At 39.3% G+C, this 26918-nt stretch overlaps 1 protein-coding gene and 1 long non-coding RNA gene across 4 annotated transcripts in view; one reads left to right on the forward strand and one right to left on the reverse strand.

Annotated features, from left to right (window-relative positions):
* Positions 1–328: 328 nt before the first annotated feature.
* On the reverse strand, positions 329–4978 carry LOC143676384 (uncharacterized). 2 transcript variants are annotated; one of them, XR_013172049.1, is made up of 3 exons: positions 4869–4978; positions 1649–1746; positions 329–481 (listed from the first exon to the last, which is right to left on the reverse strand). It is a non-coding gene; the product is annotated as an uncharacterized LOC143676384 (long non-coding RNA). The 2 variants fall into 2 exon arrangements; XR_013172050.1 differs by lacking the exon at positions 329–481 and adding an exon at positions 1204–1279.
* A 190-nt stretch (positions 4979–5168) lies between these two features.
* PDK1 (pyruvate dehydrogenase kinase 1) overlaps positions 5169–26918 on the forward strand; it is a 57868-nt gene continuing 36118 nt past the window's right edge. Inside the window, exons 1-3 of one of the 2 annotated variants that reach the window (XM_077154150.1) lie at positions 5169–5502; positions 7376–7517; positions 11375–11446. In XM_077154150.1, coding sequence (XP_077010265.1) covers positions 5301–5502; positions 7376–7517; positions 11375–11446 — 416 coding nt within the window. In that variant the 5' untranslated portion in view covers positions 5169–5300. Of the gene's footprint in view, positions 5503–5734; positions 5880–7375; positions 7518–11374; positions 11447–26918 lie in introns of those variants that run through there. The other variant, XM_077154151.1, reaches the window with a different exon arrangement.

Consider the following 26918-nt stretch of genomic DNA (forward strand, 5'->3'; position numbering starts at 1 on the left):
GCTAAATGTTGAATGAAAGGTCTCAAATATCCTAGTTGTCTTAGAAAGGCCATTAGTTGCTGTGGTATATGTGGCTTAGGAAAACACTGTACCTTATCAATTACTTCAGAAGGAATAGATTTGTCTTACCCAACCATACAACACCTAAGAATTTGACAGAACAGACTGGACATTGTAGCTTGTCATGATTGATTGCCCACTGCTGACTTTCAAGATGGTGTATTAATGTTCTTAAGCCCTCTTTTAGTTCAGAAAGAGAATCACCTGTTAACAAAATATCATCAATATAATGAAATAAAATCACATTTTTGGTTTCTTCCAATTGGCCAAGTCTTTTGATACTAGGCCGTGGCAAATTGTTGGGCTATGTAAATAGCTTTGGAGGAAAATGGTGAAAGTCTTTTGTCATCCTTCCCAGGTGAAGGTGAAAGCAGGTTGACTTGCTTATCCAAGGGAATACTGAAGAAAGCATTAGCTAAATCTAGAACAAAATGATAATGACATAAATGAATGCTAATTTCTTGTAGTAAAGAGGCAATGTTTGAAAACACTGCACACAAAGGTGACATTACTTTATTTAATTCACAATAATTCAGTGTCATGCTTCAGATTCTGTCAGGTTTCTGTACTGGCCAGACAGTGTTATTAAAAGGGTTATGGGTTGGTATTAATACTCATACTCTTTCTAATGGTTGCAGAAATCTCTTGACACTCCCCCCTGGGAGCTTATATTGTTTAGTGGCTACAATCCTCTGAGGTTGCAGAACTTTTACAGGGGACCATTTTGCCTGCCTCTTTAAGACCACTTTCACTACTCTACACCAGAGGCAAAATTCTCCTATGGTAGTTTGTAATGTGGAATTTAAGAGAAGATCCGTTTTTTAATATACAGGTATAGGAGAAACAAATACAGTGTATTCCTGGGGGATGGTGTGCAATCTCCCACCCTATATGCAAGATCAAATTATGCCATTTGACTCTGATTATTTATCTCTTATAGCCATCTATGGCCAGCATACATCTCTTAACTCAGGCTACGTGTCCAAAAATTAGATTACATTCAGTCCCAGCATCTACTAGCACCTACACTCTCTGTTTGTTAGTAGGGGACCAGTAAATAGTTAATTCTACAAGTAACCTCCAATCCCTGGGGCCCCTAGTTGTTTCTCATACCTGGAAGTCTTGACCCCTCCCCTATAGAAGGGGAAAGGGAACTTGCCAATTCTCATCTGTGGGTGCAAAGGGTTCTCATTCTTAGTTGGCTTATCTTCCCCTTCAGCTGTTTGGGGATTTATTTTAGTTAATCATTTTGTCTTTGGGTAATTTGCTCCACAGTTCAACTAAAACAGTATTTGGTTGTTTAATCTATGGTTTCTAGTTCTGTCCCCACAGCAATTAGATCAGCCACATTTACTTACATGAGACCCAATTAGGGCCATCATATTCTCCTTTCTTTTTGCTAAGATTTAATTGTCCTGCTACCAGTTGCAAAACAGTTAATAACCCACTGGAGTTTTCAGGGCACCCCAATATTCTCACAGTGGCCCCCTGTGGCCCCCATCCATCCAGGGTAGCCACCCCTCCCCACATGGATAATGCAGGCTAATCCATATTTCCCTTGCTGATTCTCCCTTCCCCAGACCCATACCTACTGCTGCCGGTGGCGTCTTGGTCCCCAGGCTGGCTTGATAAATGTTTGGGCCCCGATAGAGTCTGTGCAGAGAATGGGCTGGTGCTGCTGTGAGACTGAAAAACATGCCAGAAGTAGACATAGATTTACTGGAAATGAAGAACAGTATAGGTTCTCTGGTGGTGGCTGTTCTAGAGGTTTAGCACTCTGCAAGGAACAGGGTGCATGCAAGGAGTAATATATGATTTCAGAACAAAATTCATTACATATAGTATGAAGACATTGAGTCTCTAGTATAATCAAAGGGGCCTAAAACCTGATGTTTTACTAAGATTAGTGTTTAAGAGTAAGATACAATCAATGTCATTTTTACCTCCATGGTTGCATTCTCTCCCCTCCAGAGAGTTATTTACTTTCTTGACCTTTGTTTTTGGCTAAAGAAAGTTTTTTGAGAACTGTTTAGGAGGGGGCCTGGAGCCTGGCCCCAGCTACCCATTTCACTATTAATTGGCTATAACCACTAGGAAGTTTTTCCATATGTTGAGTCATATCCTTCTCCCTACAGTTTCCATCCACAAGTCTGGGCCACCCAGAACATCCTAATACTTCTTTCATGAAGCAGAGTCTCTAATATTTGAAGAAATGGTATAAAATTCTTCGACCATGTTGGACCCTACAGTATTTGTTTTGTAAGGGCAGGCCTGAGATTGCATATGTATTACTGGTGACTTTTGCCCCAGACATCTAGAACATTACCTGGTACCTGCAGCAGGTATTCAGTAAATATTCATTGAAGGGATAAATGAATGTAGACTGGGAGGCTAGAGAGCATGGTTTGTGGGACAGCTTATAACATAAAGGAGATACCATCCCTTGATTACTTCCTTTACATAGATCATTATCTCTTGTGTTCATAATGCTTCATGTAAAATACTTTTACCATAGTCTTAACTACCACCATGTAACCAGATAATCTGAAAAAATATTGTTAGGGGTGTCACTTTTGGAAAATATATCCAAGTGATGCTTCTACCCTATTCCCCAATGAACTATACTTCAGTTTCCAGATGGATAATGTTCCCCTTCAAGCAAAACACAGTATGTCTAATATGGTCTAAAAAGAGACTCTCAATTCATTCCTTCTACATTTCCTATTTTTATACAACCCAAGTCATACATGATCACTATAGAGAAATGAATTGTTACTCTACACTACGAAATGCTGGTATATATTGTATTTAATCGATAAACCTCACATTCATGGTGTGGCTATTTGAAACTGTATGTACCCCAGAAAAGCATATTCTTAGAGTTAATCCATTCCTGTAGGTGTGGATCCACTCTAAGTAGCATCATGTGATGAGGCTACTTTAGTTAAGGTGTGACCCACCTCATTCAGAATAGGTCTTTTTTTAAAAAATATTTTTATTGATAAAACTTTACAAACATACAAACATTCCTTTTTAAAAATGTTTTTATTAAAAACCTTAACAAACAAACATACAAACATTCTTGACACAAACATTCTATACATGGTATACAATCAGTGGTTCACAATATCGTCACATAATCATGTATTCATCACTATGATCATTTTTTTGAACATTTGCATTTCTTCAGCAAAAGAAATAAAAAAGGAAAAAGAGGGTGGGCCACAGTGGCTCAGCAAGCAGGGTTCTCTCCTGCCATGCCGGAGACCCGGGTTCGATTTCCGGTGCCTGCCCACGCAAAAAAGAAAAAACTCATACATACCATACCCCTTACCCCTCCCTCTCAATGACCACTAGTATTTCCATCTACTCAATTTATTTTAACCTTTGTTTCCCCTATTATTTATTTTTTATCCATTTTTTTTTTTTGCTCATCTGTCCATAGCCTAGAAAAAAGGAGCATCAGACACAAGGTTTTCATAATCACACAGTCTCATTGTAAAAGCTATATCATTATACAATCATCTTCAAGGAACAAGCTTCTGGCACACAGTTCTACAGTTTTGGTACTTCCCTCCAGCCACTCCAATACACCATAAACTAAAAAGGGGATATCCATGTAATTTGTAAGAATAACCTCCAGGATAACCTCTTGACTCTGTTTGAAATCTCTCAACCATCAACATTTTATTTTTTCTCATTTCTCTCTTCCCCCTTTTGGTTAAGAAGGTATTCTCAGTCCCTTGATGCCGGGTCCTGGCTCATCGTAAGATTTCTGTCTCACATTGCCAGGGAGATTTACACCCCTGGGAGTCATGTCTCACTTAGGAGGGGCGGGCAGTGAGTTCACTTGCCATGTCTGGTTAACGAGAGGCCACATCAGGATGGGTCTTAATTCTCTTACTGGAGTCCTTTATAAGAGAGTGAAATTCAAATAAAGAGAGGGAAAGCCACAGAAGCAAGAACTGAAATCAGTGAAATCCAGAAGAGAAGGGAGAAAACAACAGACTCCACCATGTGCCTTAACATGCAGCAGTGGACCCAAGGATCGCCAGCAGCCAGTCTTCACCCTGATGATGTCTTAATTTGGACATTCTCACAGCCTCAACTGTTTACTAATAAATTCCCATTGTTTAAAACCTACCCATTTGGTGTCTGCTTTAACCAGTCTAGCAAACTAAAACCCCATGGTTAAGTAATTTTGCAGCATCTAAGACATACCAAAGCACTGGACTGGTATATGGAGAGTTGCAGTAGAGAGAAGGGATAGAGGTGAATTTCATTATAGACTACAGCTTTTGCAGTTTAAGCACCTGGAAAGGGTGGAACAAACTGTGTCTTCAATATAAGACAGTAAAAGAGCAGGGCAGCAGAGTGGAGGGATCCTTTAAATACGTTGTAACCCAAGCCAAGAATGCGTAGAGATAAAGCTTCAGTTTGGGTTGCCTATTATCTTTTTCCTGGGACCGCACCGGCTGTGATATTATTTAGGGCCATCCCAACCCCAGTGTTCAGCATTCTCATATACTACTGCTTGGCGAGGGTCAGTTCCTGAAGCTCCCTGGGTCTTAAGTTTCTTCACCTGTAAAATGTGAGGCTTGCATAAGGGAGCATCTGGAAGGGGCTGGCAGCAGCGATACGGTAGAGTATGGAAGCAGCGAAAGGCCCTGTCCCTAAGCGTTTTGGTTGTGGTTGGAGGACAGAGGAAGCACGAAGGTGGTTCCAGAAGGGCGTGGAAAAGGGGGGTTACGGCTACTGGCAAGCCTTCCCAGACCAAGCGTTGACTAATCGCTCCCGGTGGGCCTCACCTTTTCACAGCAGCTCAGTCCAGGGTGGGGGCGGGGTCTGACCAAGCAGGCTCGCGCAGCGCGCGCCCACCCTGTCTCCCTCTGGGGCTGGGCTCCAACTAGGACAGAGGGCCGGGCTTTGGTTCAGGGGGCGGCCCCGCCCGCGTCTTCTCCACCTCCCTCGCTCACTGGGTCCCGCCCCCTGCACAGTGGGTTGGGCTTTGGCGCAGGGGGCGGTGCCCGCGCGCGCTCGCCGCTTCTCCCCCCACCTCCGTTCCTCCCTGGGCCCGGCCCCGCTGGGTAGGGGGCCGGGCTCCGGCGAGGGGGGGTGGTGGCCGCGGCGGTGACAGCCGCTCTCCGCCTCCGCTGCCCGCCACGTCCCTCACGTATACCGCCCTACAGAGCAGCGGAGCGGCCACCTGGCGCCCCGGGCTCCGGCTCCTCCGGCTCGGTATGAGGCTGGCGCGGCTGCTGCGGGAGCCGGTCTCCGCCGGCCCGGCGTCCGGGCTGTGCGCCCTTCGCCCCAGCGCCAGCCGCAGCCTCGCCTCGGACTCGCGCCCCGGCCCGGAGGCCGAACGCGGCGTTCCGGGCCAAGTGGATTTCTACGCGCGCTTCTCGCCGTCCCCGCTGTCCATGAAGCAGTTCCTGGACTTTGGTGAGTGCGGCCCGGGCCTCGGGCCTTTGTGCGTGGCCCCGGCGGGGACCTGCGGCTGCTGACCCCCCTCGTCTCAGGCGCACCCCTCTTCCTCACCGTTTTCTCCCGCGGCGACTTGGGCGCTTCCTTCCTCCCTCCCTACCTCACCGACAGATCTCTGTGTTCAGGAGCTGGCGCTGCAGCCCGGGTAAATAACTCGGGGTGTGTGGCTTTTCCCCGTGTATTGTTGAAAAACAAACCAGAAGCGCCGAGGGTGGAGTGACCTCCCGCCTTTCTGCGCACGTGTGTAGGTTCGCTCTCGGGGCCAGGCCCCTTGGGAGGACTGGTGAGAGGTGCTGACATCCCTGAGAATTGTGTTCTAGGTCAGCGGAACGGAGGTAAATGATGTTTTGCATGTGATGATTGCGTAAAATTAGGGTGATGATAAAGAATGCAGGTTGTTACTGGCCCTGTGTTTAATGTTTCATAGAATGTTTTCCTAAACAGCGACTTGAGAGTTTCCACCGACAGCAGATTCATTTCATCAGCCGCAAATAAGTCTTGAGCATGTATAAAATGCGGTGGGATTTACCACATTCCACCCCTGTAGAAGCGACGATCGTTGTTCTTCCTGTCCTAGAATGGGCTCTACCTTGTTTTCTCTAGAAAGCATACAACAGATGGCAGAAGGAATTGCACAGTTTGTCATTTCACTTCGACTTTCCATATGGGGTCGATAAGGGGAAAGGGAAAGCTCATAACTCTATTAATAAAGTCAAAATTTGAGTAGAAAAAGTTGTCTTCCTCATTGTGAGTGCTGTTGGCTCACTAACAGATCACTAGTGGGCTTGGAAGATACCAACACCCTGGCAACTTCATCTTAAAACTGTGGTTTATAGTGGCAAAGCTTTTGGCACAGTCCTCTGTTTTTGTTTGTTTGTTTTACTTTGAGATGGCTCTAAGGTGGTCAATTTGGCTTAGTTCACAAGTTTGCCATTAAACTTTCACAAGAAAATGTTCTCCCTTGATAACGTAGTTCCTGTAAACACAAGCCTAGTTTTTGCTAAGGTTGTCTCTGCTGAAACAGCAGATCAAATGAGTGAATTTAAAATGCATTACGAAATAATATGGCTTTTTAGTTTAGGTGGAGCTGCCTACCAAAAGGCATCCTACAAATGTTTCATCCTGATATGGAAGTGGAGAAGGAGGCAAACTGCTCTATAGGAATCAGACAGTTTTAAGTTTTAAGATGAAGTTGCCATGAATAGGACTTGCTGGGATGGAAGATTAGATGGCTACGAGTTCAAAGAGGTTGCTGAACAGGCCTGGGTGTTTTTTTGGTTTCTGTTCCCTGATTGCCCTCCTTGACCCTTATGGTAATTAATAGAGTGGTTCCATATGGAATGAATGGCTCTTCCTAAGTGCATGTCAAAATTTCCTTGTTTCTTAGATGGTACTTTATAAACCTAGTGTTAGGAAACCAATTTTCTAAATGATAGCAACAGCAGGTTGTATAGGCTAGGCTTTTCCAGGTTCTACTGGCTAATTAGACCAAGTCTTGCTCAGACATGCTTAGTTTTACCTTGGTTCTAGGACGAGATGGAGATCCTTATAAAGAGCTTGAGGGAGGAAGGGAGGCAGGAACGTATCTTGATTGCTCTGCAGAGAAATTGGAATGTTGAAATTAGAAGATCATTCTGGACACTTCACACCTCCAGACACGCTTTATCTCATCTCCTGCCCCCTGAGGCATGGGTATCTTTTGTTTCCTATCCTCTGCCCTGCCACTAGGGTAATTCTACCCTTCTGGCCCAGCTTTTTAATTTTCCCTATCTGTGGTTTCTGCTGGCCGATGGCCCCTATTTACTGCTTTTCCCACTATGTTTGGTTTCAGGATCTGTGAATGCTTGTGAAAAGACCTCATTTATGTTTCTGCGACAAGAGTTGCCTGTTAGATTGGCAAATATAATGAAAGAAATCAGTCTCCTTCCAGATAATCTTCTCAGGACGCCATCAGTTCAATTGGTGCAAAGCTGGTAAGAATCCCATCTTGTGTATGCAAATTTCCCTGGAGTCGTGGACTTAACTTTAAAGCAGATGCTTTTTTTTTTTTTATTTCGGCAGTGGAATCTCAAGGTGGTAGCAGCACTCCTCCTTTTTCTGGTTGTCTGGGCTTGTCTCTTGAGTTCTGGATTCTATTACTCCTTGGTTTTGAGAAAAACAGAACTGCACAGAAATACAGACACTAAATTTAATATTTGTGTTATTAAATCAGCAGAGCTCTTAGCTGGATACCTACTATGTGCAAAGATTAACATAGGTTACTGTTAATCCTTTCAACAACACTTCATGGTAGATACTATTTTCCTTTTACAGATGAGGACACTGAAGCACATATAGGTTAAGTCATTTGCCTTAAGGTAATACCACTGATAAGTGGAACTGGATTTGCCTGTCTCCATGATACTGTGCTGTGTATATATTTTTCTGTAACTGAATTTGTTTTTTAGAAACATACTTTTTACAAATCACAAAAGTTAAAATCTTTATTCTTAAACAATTAGATGTTATCAAAGTCACAGATTTTTTTTCACACTATAGAGGTCCTAAGAATATATTTGATTTTAGTTCCCTCATTTTACACATGAAGAAACTTGAGACTTAGAGGTGCAAACTTCCTTGATGACAGTTAGTGTCCCAACTAGTACTGGACTCCTGCTTCACTGCCATATATATATATATTTGGTTCTGTGTTCTTTTTATTATATTGTAGTCCCTCTTTTCATTTCTCTTGACCATTCTGATAAAAACTTGAATTTGCAAAGTAGTGATGAAAAAAAGCAAACTAAGAAAAGAAAATTGAATAATCCACAGACCAAATCATTAATTTTATGTAATGTTTCCCTCTTCATAGCTGAGACGTATAAATCTTAATTGGATGAACTGATTCAGATTACTTGTTAAAGAAAAAGGACATTTATTTTACTTCTCCAGCACCTGAATTTATAACAGAAGGGAAGTGTGGTGTATTGAAGAGTGTAGACATTTGAATTGGGTATACCAAGCTTCCAGTCATAGATTTGTCACTTATTAGCATGCTCTTGGGTGTCTTAACATCCTCCCTGAGTCTCACCATGCTTTGCTGTAAAATGGGACAAAAATGTCTCTCTTACAGGTTTGCTGTGAAGACTGAATGAGCTCCCACTGCTTGGCCAGTGGCAGTCAGTTTTAGGGTCTGTGCAGCCCTCTCTTCTTTTTCCTTTTGCCCCCTAGATCTGTGTTGTTTTTCCTCTTACGCACTCAATTCTAACTTTGATCTCTCTTCCAAAGAAAATGACAGGTGAGGGGCTAACAGTGTGCATTTGTATGTGGCCATTTGTATGTAGCCTTTGCTAATGTTATTAATTTAAAAGTTTTCATTTCTCACAAGCACTTCACATTTCAAATAAAAGAGTCAGTCAGAGTTAAGCTTTAAATGAAACAAATTTAGCTGTAAGACATTTCCCAATTCTGATTCATGGAGATCCTAGCTCTCCTTTTGTACATATTATAGCTTGTGGGAAAAGCTGACCTAACATCTGTTAAAAAAAAACCAAACAAAAGCAAAGTAAGTATGACTGCTAAATAGGTGGGAACAATTATAGATTTGGTTCAAGTAAGAGTCATTTGATTTGGGATTATGATGGCATATAAAAGAGGAAATATACTTTTTTTAAAGCGTTTTTTATTATGAAATGCAACATATATACAAAAAAGCAATAAATTTCAAAAAACAGTGTAACAAGTGGTTATAGAACAGATTTCAGTTTCATATGGGGTACAGTTCCACAATTTCAGATTTTTCCTTCTAGCTGCTTCAAGACACTGGGACTAAAAGAAATATTGATAGAATGATTCAGCAGTCATACTCATTTATTAAATTTTATCTTCTCTGTTATAATCTCCTCCTTCTCCCAGTCTTTAGTGATATTTGGGTTATGCCCATTCTAACTTTCTCATGTTAGAAAGGGGTGTCAAAAATATGGGATGGGGAATGGAACTAGTTGATATTCTTGGAGAGGCTGAGCACTGATTTTGTTTTCTTTTTTTTTCGTATATATTATATCTTCACATATCATGTAGTCTTCCAAAGTGTACAGTCAGTGGTTCATTATATCATCAATACAGCTGTGCATTTGTCATGAAAATGTACTTTTCTATGGAAGCTTATTCCTGGTTTAAAAAAAATGCTTCATTAAAAATACAGTTTGCTACTTTTTGAAATCTGTACTATGCTTGGCACATTTTTTGGTACTCAAATATCTCTTTATTGTTTCTTGAAGGAAGTGCAAAACAGGAGAGTTCAAAATCATGTGTACTTTGGAATGCAGTCAGACATATTACTAGTAAGGGACAGCTTTCCACAGCACATGTAGATTTACTGATTTTTAAACACTTTCATTGCAATCTGAGTCCTGGTCGACTGCTAAGTTAGGGCGGTTGTAGATAAGGTACTGACAGAAGAGACAGAGCAGACCATACACTATTGAGAAAAGGAACTGAACGACAGTGACATGTTTGAGCTCTGGCACTGCATGCTGCCATTGTATGACCTCAAGAAAGTCATTTGGCTTTTCTTCCTCATTTTGCTCATCCTTTAACAGATGTGCTTCCTTGAATTGTTAGATAAAGTGAAACCTGCATTTCTGACTTTTGTGTAGCTCTGTTTAAAAAACCATGTGATAGATAGTAGGCTTCAATAAATATTTTATTGATTGTACAGAAATATTTGAAATTAAGGTTTTAAAGCTTGAGCTTTTTTTTTTTTTAAAGTTTAGGCTTTTAAGTTAAATCCTTAGAGCCAGTTAGGAGGCCTCCTCATTTTACTGTGACCAAGACAGGTTAGGTCATTATCCAGTGTCACAGTTGCAGGTGACAGTGCCAGTTCTCTTGATGCCCAGTATTTACACTGTAATGTACAGTTATAAATTTAAGACATTAAAACCTTTTTTAGATTCCCAGACCATGTACCCCCCCAAAAAACTATTTTAGCATAAGAACTTAAAAAACAAAAGAAGCAGTAGGAAATCTTAAAATTCTTAAAGCAAATTTGACCCATTTTTTTTTCATTATGTAGTATCTTTTTTTTAATTTAATTTATTTTGTATTATCAAACTGAAACAGCATACAAACATGAACACTCTTAACCTACAAGCATTCCATGTATGGTGTACAATCAGTGGCTCACAGTATCATCAGGATCATTTTTTAGAACATTTGAATCACTCCAGAAAAAGAAATAAAATGAAAAAAGAAAAAACTCATACATACCATCCCCCTTACCCCTCCCTCTCATTAACCACTAGTATTTCCATCTACTCAATCAATATTAACGTTTGTTCCCCCTATTTTTTTTCTACACCCCTTACCATTCCCTTTCATTGTTCACTAGTATTTCAATCTCCTCAATTTATTTTAACATTTGTTCCCCCTGTTATTTATTTTTAATCCATATTTTTTACTCGTCTGTCAATATTGTAGATAAAAGGAGCATCAGACACAAGGTTTTCACAATCACATAGTCTCATTGCAAAAGCTATATCATTATACATTCATCTTCAAGAAACACGGCTGCTGGAAAACAGCTCAACAGTTTCAGGCACTCTCATACAATCTCATCTCTCTAATACACCTTGACCAATGCTTCTTAGGAGAACATGTGTGCATCCTACTACTATGTGCCATGTACTTTGCTGGAATGTGAATGGGCTTAAAAATCCTACTTTTTAGCCATTTTATAGCAGTATTCAAATTAAAAATTCAGAAATGTTAAAAAGTTGCTTGTGAACATTTTTACAATATTGAGCTTTTAGGATGTAAAAGAACAAATGTACCCTGTTGATTTACATTTTAGGTATAACCAGAGTCTTCAGGAGCTTCTGGATTTTAAGGACAAAAGCGCTGAAGATGCTAAAGTTATTTATGAGTAAGTATACAATTTTGACCCTAATTTGAATGCAACTTTTATACCCTTTAAATATTGTATTAAAAAAGTAAATGCAGTAAGCTTAAGACTGCTATTGGATTGCTTTAGGGTAATTGATTAACTTAAAGTTTCCCATTGGTCTACAAAATATAGTGGTATCTATACCAGCCCAGATAGGCAAGGAAAGTGATAAAAATCAATAAATTGTACTGGGCAGAACTGATTTTGGGGGTTGATCTTGTACTGTGTCACTTTGCTGAATTCATTTATTTGTTCTTGGAGTTTGGTGTAGATTTCTCAGGATTTTCTCTATATAGGATCAGTCATGTGCAAATAGGAAAAGTTGTATTTCTTCCTTTCCAATTTGGATGTCTTTTATTTCTTTTTCTTGCCTAGTTGCTCTGGTTGGAACTTCCAGTATAATGTTGTTCCTGATCTTCAAGGGAAAACATTTCAGTCTCTCACCATAAGTATTGTGTTAGCTGTGGGTTTTTCATATATGCCCTTTAATATGTTGAGGAAGTTTCTTTCTGTTCCTTGTTTTCTAAGTGTTTTTATCAAGAAGGGGTGCTGGATTTTGCCAAATGCCTTTTCTATGTCAAAAAAACAATAATCATTTGTTTTTTTTCCTTCATTCTGTAAATGTGTTATACTACATTAATTGATTCTCTTATGTTGAACCACTCTTGTATAACCTGTGATAATTCCCACTTGATTGTGGTGTATAATTATTTTAAAATACTGTTGGATACAGTCTGTTAGTATTTTGTTGAGGATTTTTACAACCATAAGAAATATTGATGTGTAATTTTCTTTTATTGTGGTGTCTTTGTCTGGCTTTGGTATAGATTGTGATGTTGGCCTTATAGAATGAATTAGGGACTGTTCCCTCCTCTTCAATTTTTAAAAAGAGTTTGAGCAGGATTGCTGTTAATTCTTGGAATATTCGGTAAAATCCCCCTGAGAAGTTATCTGGTCCTGGGCTTTTCTTTTTTGGGAGGTTTTTAATTACTGATTCAATCTCTTTTCTAGTTATTTGTTTGTTGAGATCTTCTATTTCTTCTTAAGTCAGTGTGGGTAGTGTGTGTGTTTCTAGGAATTTGTCCATTTCATCTGGGTTATCTTATTTGCTTATGTACAGTTCATTGTATTCTTTTATAGCCCTATTTATTTCATTGGGGTTGGTAGTGATATCTACCTTGTCGTTTCTGATTTTAGAAATTTGTGTCCTCTTCCTGTTTTCTCTTTGTCAGTGTAGTGCAAGGTATGCTATTTTTATTGCTCTTTTCAAAGAGCCAGCTGTTGGTTTTGTTGATTCTCTCTGTTGTTCTTTTTAATTTTCTGCTTCATTTCTCTCCACTCTAATCTTTGTCTTTGCTTTCTTCTGCTTGCTTTGGGTTTAATTTGTTCTCCTTTTTCTAGTTCTTCCAGTTTTGCAATTAGGTCTTTGATTTGAAATCTTTCTTTTTTAATGTAAGCATTTAGAGCCTCTCAGCACTGCCTTTGCTGTATCACATAAGTTTTGGTATGTTGTATTTTCATTTTCATTCACCTTAAGATATTTCCTAATTTCCCTTCTGATTTCCTGTTAAACCCCTTGTTGTTTAATAGTATGTCATTTAATTTCTACATATTTGTGAATTTTCGATTCCTCTCTCCGTAATTTCTAACTTCCTTCCATGATGTTTGGAGTAGATACATGTATGATTTCAACACTTTTGAATTTACTGAGATTTGTCTTGTGATATAAGACATGGCCTGTCCTGCAGGATAACCTACATGTAACTCAACAAGAACGTGCATTCTGTTGTTGCTGGCTGCAGTATTCTTTATCAGCGTCTTTGCTGTAGTTGACTTAGAGTGTTATTCGAGTCTTGTGTTGCTTTATTTTCTGTCTAGATGTTCCATTGATTATTGAAAGTGGTTGGTTAAAGTCTGTTAATGTAGAACCATCAATTTCTCCCTTCAAATCTGTCAGTATTTGCTTCATATATTATGGGACTCTGCTGTTAGGTGTATATATATTTATAATTGCTGTGTCTTATTGATTGACCCCTTCATCAGCATATAATGACTTTCTTTGTCACTTATAATTTTTTAAAATTTATATATATTTTTAAATATTTTTATTGACAAATCTTCACACATACAGTCCATACATGGGGTATAATCGGTGCCCCACAATATCATCACCAGTTGTGTATTCATTGCCATGATCATTTTCAGAACATTTGCATCACTCCATTAAAAGAAGTAAAAAGAAAAAACTCATACGTACCATACCCCTTACCTCTCCCTCTCATTGACCACTAGTATTTCCATCTACCCAGTTTATTTTACCCCTTATACACCCTATTATTTATTTATTTTTATTCATGTTTTTTAACTCCTCTGTCCATACCCTGGATAAAAAGGACATAAAACACAAGGTTTTCACAATCACATAGTGCATTTTAGAAGTTATATCTTTATACAATTGTTTTCAAGAATCAAGGGTACTGGAACACAGCTCAACAGTTTCAGGTACTTCCCTCCAGCCACTCCAATACACTATTAAACTAAGAAGGGATTTCTATATAATGCATAAGAATAACCTCCGGGATAACTTCTTGAATCTGTTTGAAATCTCTCAGCCACTGAAACTTTATTTTGTCTCATTTCTCTCTTTCCCCTTCTGGTAAAGAAGGCTTTCTCAATCCCTTGATGTCAGGTCCTGGCTCATCCCAGGAGTTCTCTCCCATGTTGCCAGGGAGATTTACACCTCTGGGAGTCATATCCTATATGGGGGGAGGGCAATGAGTTCACCTGCTGAGTTCACTTAGAGATAGAGGCCACATCTGAGCAACAAAAGAGATTCTCCTGGGGTGATGCTTAGGCATGATTTTAAGTAGGCTTAGCCTATCCTTTGCAGGAGTAAGTAAGTCTCATAGGGGCATGGTCAGATTCATGTGTCAGCTTGGTCAAGTGGTGGTACCTGTTTGTCTGGTTGGGCAAGTGCTGGCCTGTCTGTTGCAATGAGGACATTTCATAGAATTAGAGCATGATCACCGTGTCAGCTGCATCCGCAGCTGATTCCATTTGTAATCAGTCAAGGGGAGTGTCTTCTGCAATGAGTGATGCTCAGTCTAATCACTGGAAGCTTTTTAAGGAGGATTCAGAAGAGACAGGCTCTCTTTCTGTTTTGGCTGGTGAGCCTCTCCTGTGAAGTTCATCCAGACCCTCCATCGAAGTCATTGGCTTCACAGCCTGCCCTACAGATTTTGGACTCTGTGTTCCTGCGGTCACATGAGACACTTTTATAAATTTTATATTTTCAAGTGTTCCCTGTTGATTCTGTTTCTCTAGAGAACCCTAACTAATACAGGGGCAAATCCCAAGATTGAGGGCTCGGTCTATTGATTTGGCTGTCTCCACTGCTTGTGAGAATATGAGAAATTCTGCAAACGAGGAAGTTGAATATTTCCTCCTTTCTCCCCCATCCTCTAAGAGGACTTTTTAAATACTTCTTTATTTACTGTCCAGAATACTCTGGGATATATCAGGGCATCATACTAACTGGAAAAGCCAACAAAATCTCCTGCCCTATTCAAAATACCATGTACTAATTGTAACTTATTTCTAAATTCTGAGTTTCTGAGCTATTTATAACTTTGTCATTCCCGGAAACTTCAGGTATTTAGGTGACACCTGAGACTCAGAGTCAGAGCTCTGAAGCTATGAAAGTCAGCAGTACCCTGTACAGGAACTGTTGAAAAAGCTGAAAAAGGTCAGACTTTGAGCAGAGATATGAATGAAGCTGATCTGGATAGGACTCAGGTAAACCAGATTACAGGATAAAGGACGGTATGGCCCGTATTTTAAAATTTCAACTTCTGTGTGAAACCAAAGGGAGAGATGCTTTTTTGGTGCAATATTTATATTTTGGGTAATATATTTCCTAATTTAACTTAAATGTTATCAGTTTAGTTGAACACCATAAATATTTGGAATCTTGAATAGGACATGAGATCAGGTTTGTCCAGATTAGTGTGATGGCCCTGTATATCCCAGAGTAATTTGAGCAGTGAATAAAGAAGTATTTGCAAAGTCCCTTTGGGGGAAGGGAAGAAAGGAGGAAATACCTAATATCCCCATTTGGAAAATTTCTGATATTCTCACAAGCAGTGGGGACAACCAAAATCAATAGGCTAAGCCTGTGATCTTGGGGTTTGCCCCTATGAAATCTAATTCTGCAAAGGATAGCCTAAGCCTACTTAAAATTATGCCTAAGAGTCACCCCAGAGAACCTCTTTTGTTGCTCAGATATGGCCTCTTTCTTTAACCAACACCACAGGTGAATTCATTGCCATCTCCTATGTGGGACATGACTCCCAGGGGTGTAAATCTCCCTGGCAACATGGGACAGAAATCCTGCGGTTCACTGGGACCAGGCATTAAGGGATTAAGAAAGCCTTCTTGATCAAAAGGGGAAAGAGAAAAATGAGACAAAATAAAGTTTCAGTGGCAGAGAGATTTCACACAGAGTTGAGAAGTTATCCTGGAGGTTATTCTTATGCATTATATAGATATCCATGCTTAGTTTATGGTGTACTGGAGTGTCTGGAGGAAAGTACCTGAAACTGTTGAGTTGTGTTCCAAATTCTTGAAGACAATTGTATAAAGATATAACTTCTACTGTATGACTGTGGATTTGTTAAAACCTTGTGTCTGTTGCTTCTTCATCTGTGGTATGGACAGATGAGTTAAAAAATATAGATAAACAATAAATAAATAATAGGGTGTGTAAAGGGTAAAATAAATTGGGTAGATGGAAATATTAGTGGTCAGTGAGAGGGAGGAGTAAGGGGTATGGTATGTATGAATTTTTTCTTTTTTCGATGCAAATGTTCTAAAAAATGATCATGGTGATGAATACATAACTATGTGATGATATTGTGAGTCACTGATTGTACACCATGTATGGACTGTATGGGTGAAGATTTCTCAATAAAAATAAAAAATAAAATAAAGAGTCCATGTACTTATGGTGTTCAACAAAACTGACCATACAAGTTAAATTAGATAATGCTATGCCCAAAATATAAATTTTGTGCTGAATAAACATCTGTCCCTTTGGTCTTACACAGAAGTTGAAGTTTTAAAATATGGACTATAGCATCCTTTACCCTGTATTCTGATTTACCTCAGTCCTATCCAGATCAGCTTCATTCATATCTCTAATCAAAGTCTGATCCCTTTTTCAGCTTTTTAAACAGTTCCTGTATGGGGTATTGCTGACGTTCATAGCTTCAGAACTCTAGCTTTGAGTCTCAGGTGTCAACATAAATACCCAAAGTTTTTGGGAACAACTAGGTTATATACAAACAGCTCAGTATCTCAGAATTTAGAAATAACAGTTGCAACTTCTGAATATTTGTGACTGCTGTAAGAGCTTACAATCTAGGACCCTTTACAATAGGCCCCAACCTGATAACCCATACTCTTGCCTGCACTGTTTTTTTTTTTTTCTCAATCAAAGGGACTTTATTGTGAGTCTATGCACAGACAGACTGATGCCTAAGATAGCAACAGCACCAAGCAGGGGAAGGAGTACAGCTTATAAAGGATGGTTGGTGGGGAATAGGGAAAGGGAGGTGGTGGATTTTCATCATCTAGCAGAAGGTTCTTCTAGATGAACTAGAAGAAATGAACCAAGGTTTCCATTGGTTGATTTTGGAAGCAGGGGGCTAAGTTGAGAGTTAGCAGCTTTTTATTGGCGAGGTTTAATGATTTAAATGCTACTTAGTCATGCAGTGTTGCAACTGCTGGAGGACAGTTATTGGGTAAGGGGAGCTTATCACAAGATTACAGCTGCCCAGAGCAAGAGGGCATGAGGTTGGTGGGTTTCCTGTAAATCACGGTTGGGGGAAGATTTTTGGAATATTTGCTAGGGGTTGGTCACATCATTGTTAGGTCACTGCCTAACATTCCAGCCTTTCCTTTTAGTTTTCTTGGGAGGCTGAAGGGCAAAGGTCTGTTTTCTGTATTTGCTTCTGGCTAATGGGGAGGTGTAGAGCTGTCCCTACATTTTATCACAGGGCAATAGCTAATACTGATGTTTTTGCTAGAGGAGTAGCATGTCGCCAACAGCCTGATTTGTCATCATTTGGATGGTTCTACAAATAAAACTGGCTAAGAGTTTTAAGAGAGAGAGCTAAAAATGAGGAGAGATATCTGGGTGACGACTCTCTAACTGCTTCAAAGCTGAAAAGGGGCATTGTCATTAAGGGACAAAGGGATGAGACGATGAAACTGTTGTATTTGGAGAGTCTGGCATCTCTGGGTTTCAGAGTTTCTATGGCATTAGAACAATATGGAGGTTTTAAGTCACTGAAAAACAAATCTAAAATGTAAAATTTTATAGAGCACAGGATATCTTTCAGGGTTCCCAGGAGCACTGTTGGTTGGGGTTTGCCATATTGTGGCAATTTGCAATATCTAGCTGAAACTTCCATAAGAGCTCCAGAATAACCTCTTGACTCAATTTGAAATCCCTAAGCCATTGAAACTCTATTTCTTTTCTCCCTTTTGGTCAGTTAATCCATGCTTCCAGGGCCAAGCTCATCCTTGGAATGTATGTCCCAATATGCCAGAGCCAGTTGTGTCACACATTACCAGGGTCAGGCTTATACCTCTGGATATCATGTCCCATGTTGGAGGGAAATTCAGAGTTTGGTTTAGAGAGAGACCACATTTGAGCAATAGCAGAGATTTTCTGGAGATGACTCTTAGGTACTAATCATAAGTAGGTTCAGTTTGCTATTAAAGAAATAAGTTTCATAAGGGCAAGTCTCAAAATTGAGGTTAATTGCTTTATTAAATTGGGAGCCCCTTTGGCTTAAGAAGATGCCAGAAATTCACCAGCTGGGCAATAGGTTAAACCATTTAGCACCTTACTTATAGAAGGAGAAATACCAAATGATTTGTAACAGTTTTTTCCTTAACAGTGAGAAGACTTGTCTTCTGAAATAAAGGATGGGAAGGCTAAGGATATTACACTGATGTAAAATCTTTGTTTCTAAAATCCGAGTACTCAGATGATTCAGAAAAAAACTTTTAAAAAACTTTCAGACTAGCAGTTTGTTAACAGGGAGAAAAACTAAACTTCAGTTTTGTGTGAATACCTGGCTTGACACAAAAGCTTTCTGCTTTAAAATATGTGATAAACAGACTTATTAAATTTTGGCCAGCACTGACTATGACAGACAGAATTCACTTTCATAAATTCCTTTTTAGAATTCTCTACATTCATTTAGAGCTTATAGTCAACAGTAACTGTTATAAACAAAATCCATTCCATTAAACTTTCTATCACCGTCCATATCCATTCCACCTGTAGTTTTTATTTATCCATACTGCACATAATTAGAAATAAATTTGATATTAAATTCACAAAACTTTTGAACCAGTATACTTCCTTCCAATAACAGTAGTCATAAGGGGAGAAGAGACAGAGATACTGCAAAATAATGAAAGAAAGAAGAAATTTATGCTTGGGTTAGGAACACAGCCATGTATTTATACACTTTATATTCAGTATACATGAATGATTTACGTTACAATATGTCTGAAATATCTCAGTCCAATTCAGTATGACCTTAAGTTAGCTTATTTTATCAGTAAGCTTGTATAAATTTAAGGAGAACACACCCAGGCAGAATAAAATCACTTTTGTTTAATTTAAAATTTACCATAAATTTCTTTTATTAGAGGTTGAAAAAAATGTTTGTTTTCATATCTTATAGTTACAAACAATTTAAAAAGCACATTGACTATCAAGTTCTGGAAAGTATAGTACTCTGGTGACTACAATTACCACTGTAAAAATTTTATTGGAGGGCGGGCCACGGTGGCTCAGCGGGCAAGAATGCTTGCCTGCCATGTCAGAGGACCCGGGTTCGATTCCCATGCCTACCCATGTTTAAAAAAAAAAAAATTTCATTGGAAAGCAAATTTTAACAAACATAACTTATTCTGTAGCATTTTTAATGCTTATCATTTCTAATCTCCAGGCCCAATAAAAAAAATAATTCTAAACCACACCTCAGCATATTTTTCTGTGCCCAGCTCACCCCCCATAACTATTTTAGGTGGTTCGAGTAGGGATAGGTTGGACAGAAAGAGATCAGGCTTGTTGAGCTTCTTTATTTTTTAATTTTTTTTGTTAATTTTTAAATTAAAGAATATATATTATAGGAAAGAAACACAAGCATTCCCAACATATGATCATTCTGTTCTACATATATAATCAGCAATTCACAATATCATCACATAGTTGCATATTCGTATCATGATCATTTCTTAGAACATTTGCATCAATTCAGAAAGAGAAATAAAAAGACAACAGAAAAATAAAACAAAAACAGAAAAAAAATTATACATACCATACTCCTCACCCCTCCCTTTCATTGATCACTAGCATTTCAAACTATATTTATTTTAACATTTGTTCCCCCTATTATTTATTTTTATTCCATATGTTCTACTTGTCTATTGACAAGGTAGATAAAATGAGCATCAGATACAAGGTTTTCACAATCACACAGTCACATTGTGAAAGCTGTATCATTATACAGTCGTCATCAAGAAACATGGCTACTAACAGGACTGGATACAAAAACTCAGAAATGGACAGCACAATACTACCTAACTGTAATACAATTATGTTAAAACACTGAATGAAGCTGCATGTGAGAATGATAGAGGGAGGAGGGCTGGGGACATAAATGAAATCAGAAAGAAAGATAGATGTTAAAGATTGAGATGGTATAATCTAGGAATGCCTAGAGTGTATAATAATAGTGAAATGTACAGGGTACAATTTCAAAAATGTTTCTGCATGAGGAAGAACAAAGGAATGTCATTATTGCAGGGTACTGAAAATAGATGGTAATTAATATTTTAAAATGTCACCTTCTGTGTGAGACTAAAGCAAAAAATGTTACAAAATTTATATTTTGACTAGTGCATTTCCTAATATAACTTATGTAGATAGTTTGATTGAAGGCCATAAGTACTTGGAATCTCAGGTAGGACATGAGATTTTGCTGGTTTGTCCAGAATAATGCCCCGATGAATCCCAGAGTGATTCAATCAATGAGTGGAAAAGTATTTGCAAAGCCCCCTTCGGGGAGTGGTGAGAACGGGGAGAAATTCAACTTCCCCAAGTTGAATTCTTGATATTCTCATAAGCAGTGTGGACAACGAAAGCTATAGGCTGAACCCCCAGTCTTGGGGCTTGTTCATATGAAACTTAACCCCACAAAGGATAGGTCAAGTCTACTTAAAATTTAGGCCTAAGAGTCACCCCCAAGAGAGCCTCTTTTGTTGCTCAGATGTGGCCTTTCTCTCCAGACAACACAATGAGCAGTCTCACCACCCTACCCCTCTCTGCGTAGGACATGACTCCAAGGGGTGTGGCCCTTCCTGGCAACGTGGGACAGAGATCTTGTAATGAGCGGAGATTCAGCATCAAGGGACTGAGAAAAACCCTAGAATGAGCTGAGACCTAGCATCAAGGGATCGAGAAAACCTTCTCGACCAAAAGGGGGAAGAGTGAAATGAGACAAAGTGTCAATGGCTGAGACATTCCAAACAGAGTCGAGAGGTTATCCTGGAGGTTATTCTTATGCATCAAGTAGATATCATCTTGTTATTCAAGATGTAATGGAGAGACTGGAGGAAACTGCCTGAAAATGTAGAGCTGTGTTCCAGTAGCCATGTTTCTTGAGGATGATTGAATAATGATACAGCTGTCACAATGTGACTGTGTGATTGTGTGATTGTGAAAACCTTGTGTCTGATGCTCCTTTTATCTACCTTGTCAACAAAGGAGTAGAACATATGGAATAAAAATAAACAATAGGGGGAACAAATGATAAAATAAATTTAGTTTGAAACACTAGTGATCAATGAAAGCGAGGGGTAAGGGGTATGGTAGGTATAATCTTTTTTTTTCTCTTTCCTGTGTTCATTTTATTTCTTTTTCTATTGTCTTTTTATTTCTTTTTCTGAATTAATGCAAATGTTCTAAGAAGTGATGATATTGTGAATTATTGATTATGTTGTTTTATTTTGTTTCTTTATTTTTTAATTAATAAATAAATTAAAAAAAAAAAAAAAGAAACACGGCTACTGGAACACAGCTCTGCATTTTCAGGTAGTTCCCTCCAGCCTCTCCATTACATCTTGGATAACAAGGTGATATCTACTTAATGCATGAGAATAATCTCCAGGATAACCTCTCGACTCTGTTTGGAATCTCTCAGCCTGACACTTTGTCTCATTTCACTCTTCCCCCTTTTGGTCGAGAAGGTTTTCTCAATCCCTTGATGCTGGGTCTCAGCTCATTCTAGGGTTTTTTTCAATCCCTTGATGCTGAGTCTCAGCTTATTCTAGGATTTCTGTCCCACGTTGCCAGGAAGGTCCACACCCCTGGGAGTCATGTCCCACATAGGAGATGGCAATGAATTCACCTGTGGTGTTGGTTAAAGAAAGAGGCCATATCTGAGCAACAAAAGAGGTTCTCTTGGGGATGACTCTTAGGCCTAATTTTAAGTAGGCTTGATCTATCCTTTGTGGGGTTAAGTTTCATATGAACATACCCCAAGACAGGGGGCTCAGCCTGTAGCTTTGGTTGTCCACACTGCTTGTGAGAATATCAAGAATTCAACTTGGGGAGGTTGAATTTTCCCCCACTCTCCCCATTCCCTGAAGGGGAAATACTTTGCAAATACTTTTCCATTCATTGATCAAATCACTCTGGGATTCATCGGGGCATTACTCTGGACGAACCAACAAAGTCTCATGTCCTACCCAAGGTTCCATGCACTTGTGGTATTCAACCAAGCTATCTACATAAGTTATATTAGGAAATGCACTAGTCAGAATATAAATTTTGTACCAAATAAACATTTTTTGCTTTAGTCTCACACATAAATTGAAATTTTAAAATATGAATTACTGTCTATTTTCAGCACCCTACAGTAATGACATTCCTTTGTTCTTCCTCGTGCAAAAACATGTTTTAAATTTGTACATTTTAGTCACTATTATTATACACTCTAGGCATTCCTAGATTATACCATCTCAATCTTTAACATCTATCTTTCTTTCTGATTTCATTTATGTCCCCAGCCCTCCTCCCTCTATCATTCTTACATGCAGCTTCATTCAGTGTTTTAACGTAATTGTATTACAGTTAGGTAGTATTGTGCTGTCCATTTCTGAGTTTTTATATTCAGTCCTTTTGCACAATCTATATCCCTTCAGCTCCTATTACCCAATATTTTACCTTATTTCTATATCCTGATGGTCACTGTTACCAACGAAATATTCCAAGTTTATTCACTAATGTCAGTTCATATCAGTGAGACCATACAGTATTTGTGCTTTTGTTTTTGGCTAATCTCACTCAGCATAATGTCCTTAAGGTCCATCCATGTTGTTACATACTTTGTAACTTTATTCTGTCTTACAGCTGCATAATATTCCATCATATGTATATACCACAGTTTGTTTAGCTACCTGTCTGTTGATGGACGTTTTGGCTGTTTGCATCTCTTGGTAATGATAAATAATGCTGCTGTAACCATTGGTGTGTGAATGTCCATTTGTGTCCTTGACTTCATGTCCTTTGAGTAGAGACAGCATATAGATGGGTCCTGGTTTTTAATCCATTCTGCCAGTCTACGTCTTTTGATTGGGGAATTTGATCCATTAACATTTTTAGTGTTATTACTGTACGGGTAGTACTTTCTTCTACCATTTTGCCTTTTGGATTTTATATGTCCTATCTAATTTTCCTTCTTTCTACCTTTACTCATAGTCTTCCTTTCTACACTCTTCTCTACACCTCTGTCTTCTGTCTTTTTGTATCTGTCTCTAGTGCTCCCTTTAGTATTTCTTGCAGAGCTGGTCTCTTGGTCACAAATTCTCTCAGTGATTTTTTGTCTGAAAATATTTTAATTTCTCCCTCATTTATGAAGGACAATTTTGCTGGATATAGAATTCTTGGCTGGCAGTTTTTATCTTTTAATAATTTAAATATATCCTCCCACTGTCTTCTCGCCTCCATGGTTTCTGTTGAGAAATCTATGCATAGTCTTATTGGACTTCCCTTGTATGTGAACGATTGCTTTTCTCTTGCTGCTTTCAAGATTCTCTCTTTCTCTTTGATCTCTGACATTCTGATTAGTAAATGTCTTGGAGTACGTCTATTTGGAACTATTTTCTTTGGGGTACACTGCACTTCTTGGGTCTGTAATTTTAAGTCTTTCATAAGAGTTGGGAAATTTTTAGTAATAATTTCCTCCATTAGTTTTTCTCCTCCTTTTCCCTTCTCTTCTCCTTCTGGGACACCCACAACATGTATATTCGTGTGTTTCATATTGTCCTTCAATTCCCTGAGTCCCTGCTCATATTTTTCCATTTTTTCCCTATATTTTCTTTTTCTTGTCGGATTTCAGATGTTCTGTCCTCCAGTTCACTAATCCTATGTTCTGCCTCTCGAAATCTACCATTGTAGGTTTCCATTGTTTTTTTTCATCTCTTCTACTGTGTCTTTCATTCCCATAAGTTCTGTGATTTGTTTTTTCAGACTTTTGATTTCTTCGTTTTGTTCATTCCTTGCCTTCTTTATATCCTCCCTCAATTCATTGATTTGATTTTTGATGAGGTTTTCCATGTCTGTTTGAACATTCTGAATTAATTATTTCAACTCATGTATCTCATTTGAATTGTTAGTTTGTTCCTTTGACTGAGCCATGTCTTCAGTTTTCCTAGTGTGATTTATTATTTTTTGCTGGTGTGTAGGCATTTAATTACCTTAATTAGTTTAGTCTGGAGATTGCTTTCACTTCTTTTACCTAGGGTTTTCTTGCTGGATGAATTTGTTGTCTATCTGTTCTTTGACATTCAGTTGAGCTTTTTCTGAACCTCTAGCTTAGGTTTTGTTTAACAGAGGAGAATTTTCAGTTCTTGTTTTATTGTTACTTGCCCTGCCTGTATGGTGCCTCCCCCCCCCCTCACCTTTAGAAGGATCTACTTAGGTATAATAGACCCCAGCCAGATTTTCCCAGACCAGCTGGCCTCCTATCAGGAGGAAAGAGTCACCTGCATCGGTTTTCCCTGAGGGTGAGACCCATCAGGTTGAAAGACTTTCCTGTGAAGTCTCTGGGCTCTGTTTTTCTTATCCCGCCCAGTATGTGGTGCTTGTCTGCCTGCAGGTCCCACGAGCATAAAATGATGAGGCACCTTTCACTTAGGCAGACTCTCCCTGCTGGGGGCATGGTGGAGACAAAGGAGAGGTTGTAGGCTGCTTTTAATGACTTCGAATTACCAAGCCCTGGTGTCTGAATTCCTTGGGGGAGGGATTCCACCTGAGTTGGGCTTCACCCCTCCCCTGGGGAAGGCACAGGTTCCAGACAAGCCCTCAAATGAGCTTGTTTCTTCCTATGCCTGGGGCAGTTGCAGCCTGAGGAGCCCTGCCGCTGTATCCAAAGGCAGTCAAGCCTTTGTAGAAACACAGCCTCAAAAACCTGTTTCCTTTTTTTTTTTTTTCTTTTTCTGCCAGCCCGGCCCCCTTGGCGCGGGGACAAAAATGAGCGACCTCCACTTTGACCAAGTTCACCTGACCTGGGGGCCTATTTTTAGTAGTCAGAATTTGTTAATTAATTCCACAGTTGGCGTTTGGTTGGGTTCAGCCCCTGCTGCTGGTAAATTCTCTTTCCTTTCCCCTCTGGGAAGCAGCCTGTGGGGGAGGGGCGCCAGCCTGTATGGCTTGGGGGAACTCATGGTTCTGGGGGGGCTCACAGCCGGTCCAGCTGGTCCAGACTGGGGTACGCTGTGTGTCCGTCCGGTCACTGACATGGCCCCAGGAGCTGTACTGTACTGTTTCTAGTTATTTAGTAGTTGTTCTGGAGAACGAACTAAAACGCGCACGTTGCTAAGCCGCCACCTTGAAAATCCGCTTGTTGAGCTTTGATTTGAAAGTTTTAGGTGAGGGCCATGGAATTTTGGAAGTTCTTATGCCCTTTAACTATCTGCAGTTATTAGATTTATTTTACTGTGACGAGGACCATTGGAAAAGTTCTTTCCTTTTTCCAGAGGCAGCCCTTTAGCAGCTTCTGCTGCCTTAGGGAAATTCCAGGGACAGTTATTCTAAGTCCAGGTTTGTTTACAATAATTACAGTTTACGGTAATTACAAAATTAAGGTTTGTGAATCTTGCCTTTCAGAGGGTTTTTCCTCTTTTTATTTCTTTATTTAGAAGCACTAATTTATATGTTTATATAAGACACCTAATTATTTCTAAGCAGTTCAAATAGAGCTTTTTAAAATTTTTCTTATTAATTTGCTATTACCACCCGAATGTATGAGAATATACATTGAACAGGTACACAGATGAATACAAATAGAAACCTAGTTACAAAAGAAACAAATACTTCTGAGAGGAACATATAAGGGATTGAATATATTATCTCATCCCATTTCTGCCTTTTTGCAGAATATCTTTAATTTTAACTGTAATGGTAGTTTTTTCATTTATAATAATTTTGAAGCAAGCCAGATTATGTTGCAAAATTAAACCCTGTCTTATAGACTCATAACTAAAATCTTTCCAATTTCCAACACTATCTAAAGGTTCTTTTTTTAAAGGCTTTCTGTAATCAGTAACCAATTAGGAACATTTGACCAATACAGATGCAGGAACATATTAACTAACAAATTCAAACAGACACAACATTTTTTATATTTAAGTAATACACCAAGTAATAACTGGACCAAACACACCAACTAACAAACAAGCATTACATGCTGAGATCTTGCTAGGAGAGGTCATAGGTCACAGTATGGTACTGAAATTCTTTAATAAATCGAGTGGAGTCAGTAGGATATGAACCTAGACACTGTTTAACTTGAGAAAGGTCAGAAAGGGAAAAGGGAACTATGGCGGCAGTTTTGGCTTAGCTAGGAGGGGCTGTGTAGGGAGGAAGAGGAGGTAGGGAAGGGTCAGAGGAGGGCTGAGATTCTGCAGTGGAATCTGGAGACGGGCAGGGAGAGGAGCTGGGCGGGTTATTTTCTGTATGTGCCACAGCAGCTGCAGCTTGGCTGAGAGGGGCTGCATGGGGTGGGGCAGAGCTAAGGAGAAGGTCTTCGGTGGGATCAAAGAAAGGGTTGGGTGGAGAAGGAGAAGCAGCACTGGGTTCAGAGGTAGGGAATGGAGAAGAAGGGTTTGATAAATGGAATACATTTGGCAGAGAGAGGGAGGGGCGTCTGCACAACCGAAGAATGCTTGGATATATGGGACTTCACTCCACTTGCTGAGATGCTGACGGTAATTATCAAGGTCTGAAAGAATTTGTGGATCAAGCGTTCTGTTTTCTGGTCAAATTGACCCATTATTTAATTTGTACTCTGGCCAGGTGGTAAAA

This window comes from Tamandua tetradactyla, chromosome 3 (assembly GCF_023851605.1).
Source record: "Tamandua tetradactyla isolate mTamTet1 chromosome 3, mTamTet1.pri, whole genome shotgun sequence".
Taxonomy (NCBI): Eukaryota; Metazoa; Chordata; class Mammalia; order Pilosa; family Myrmecophagidae; genus Tamandua; species Tamandua tetradactyla.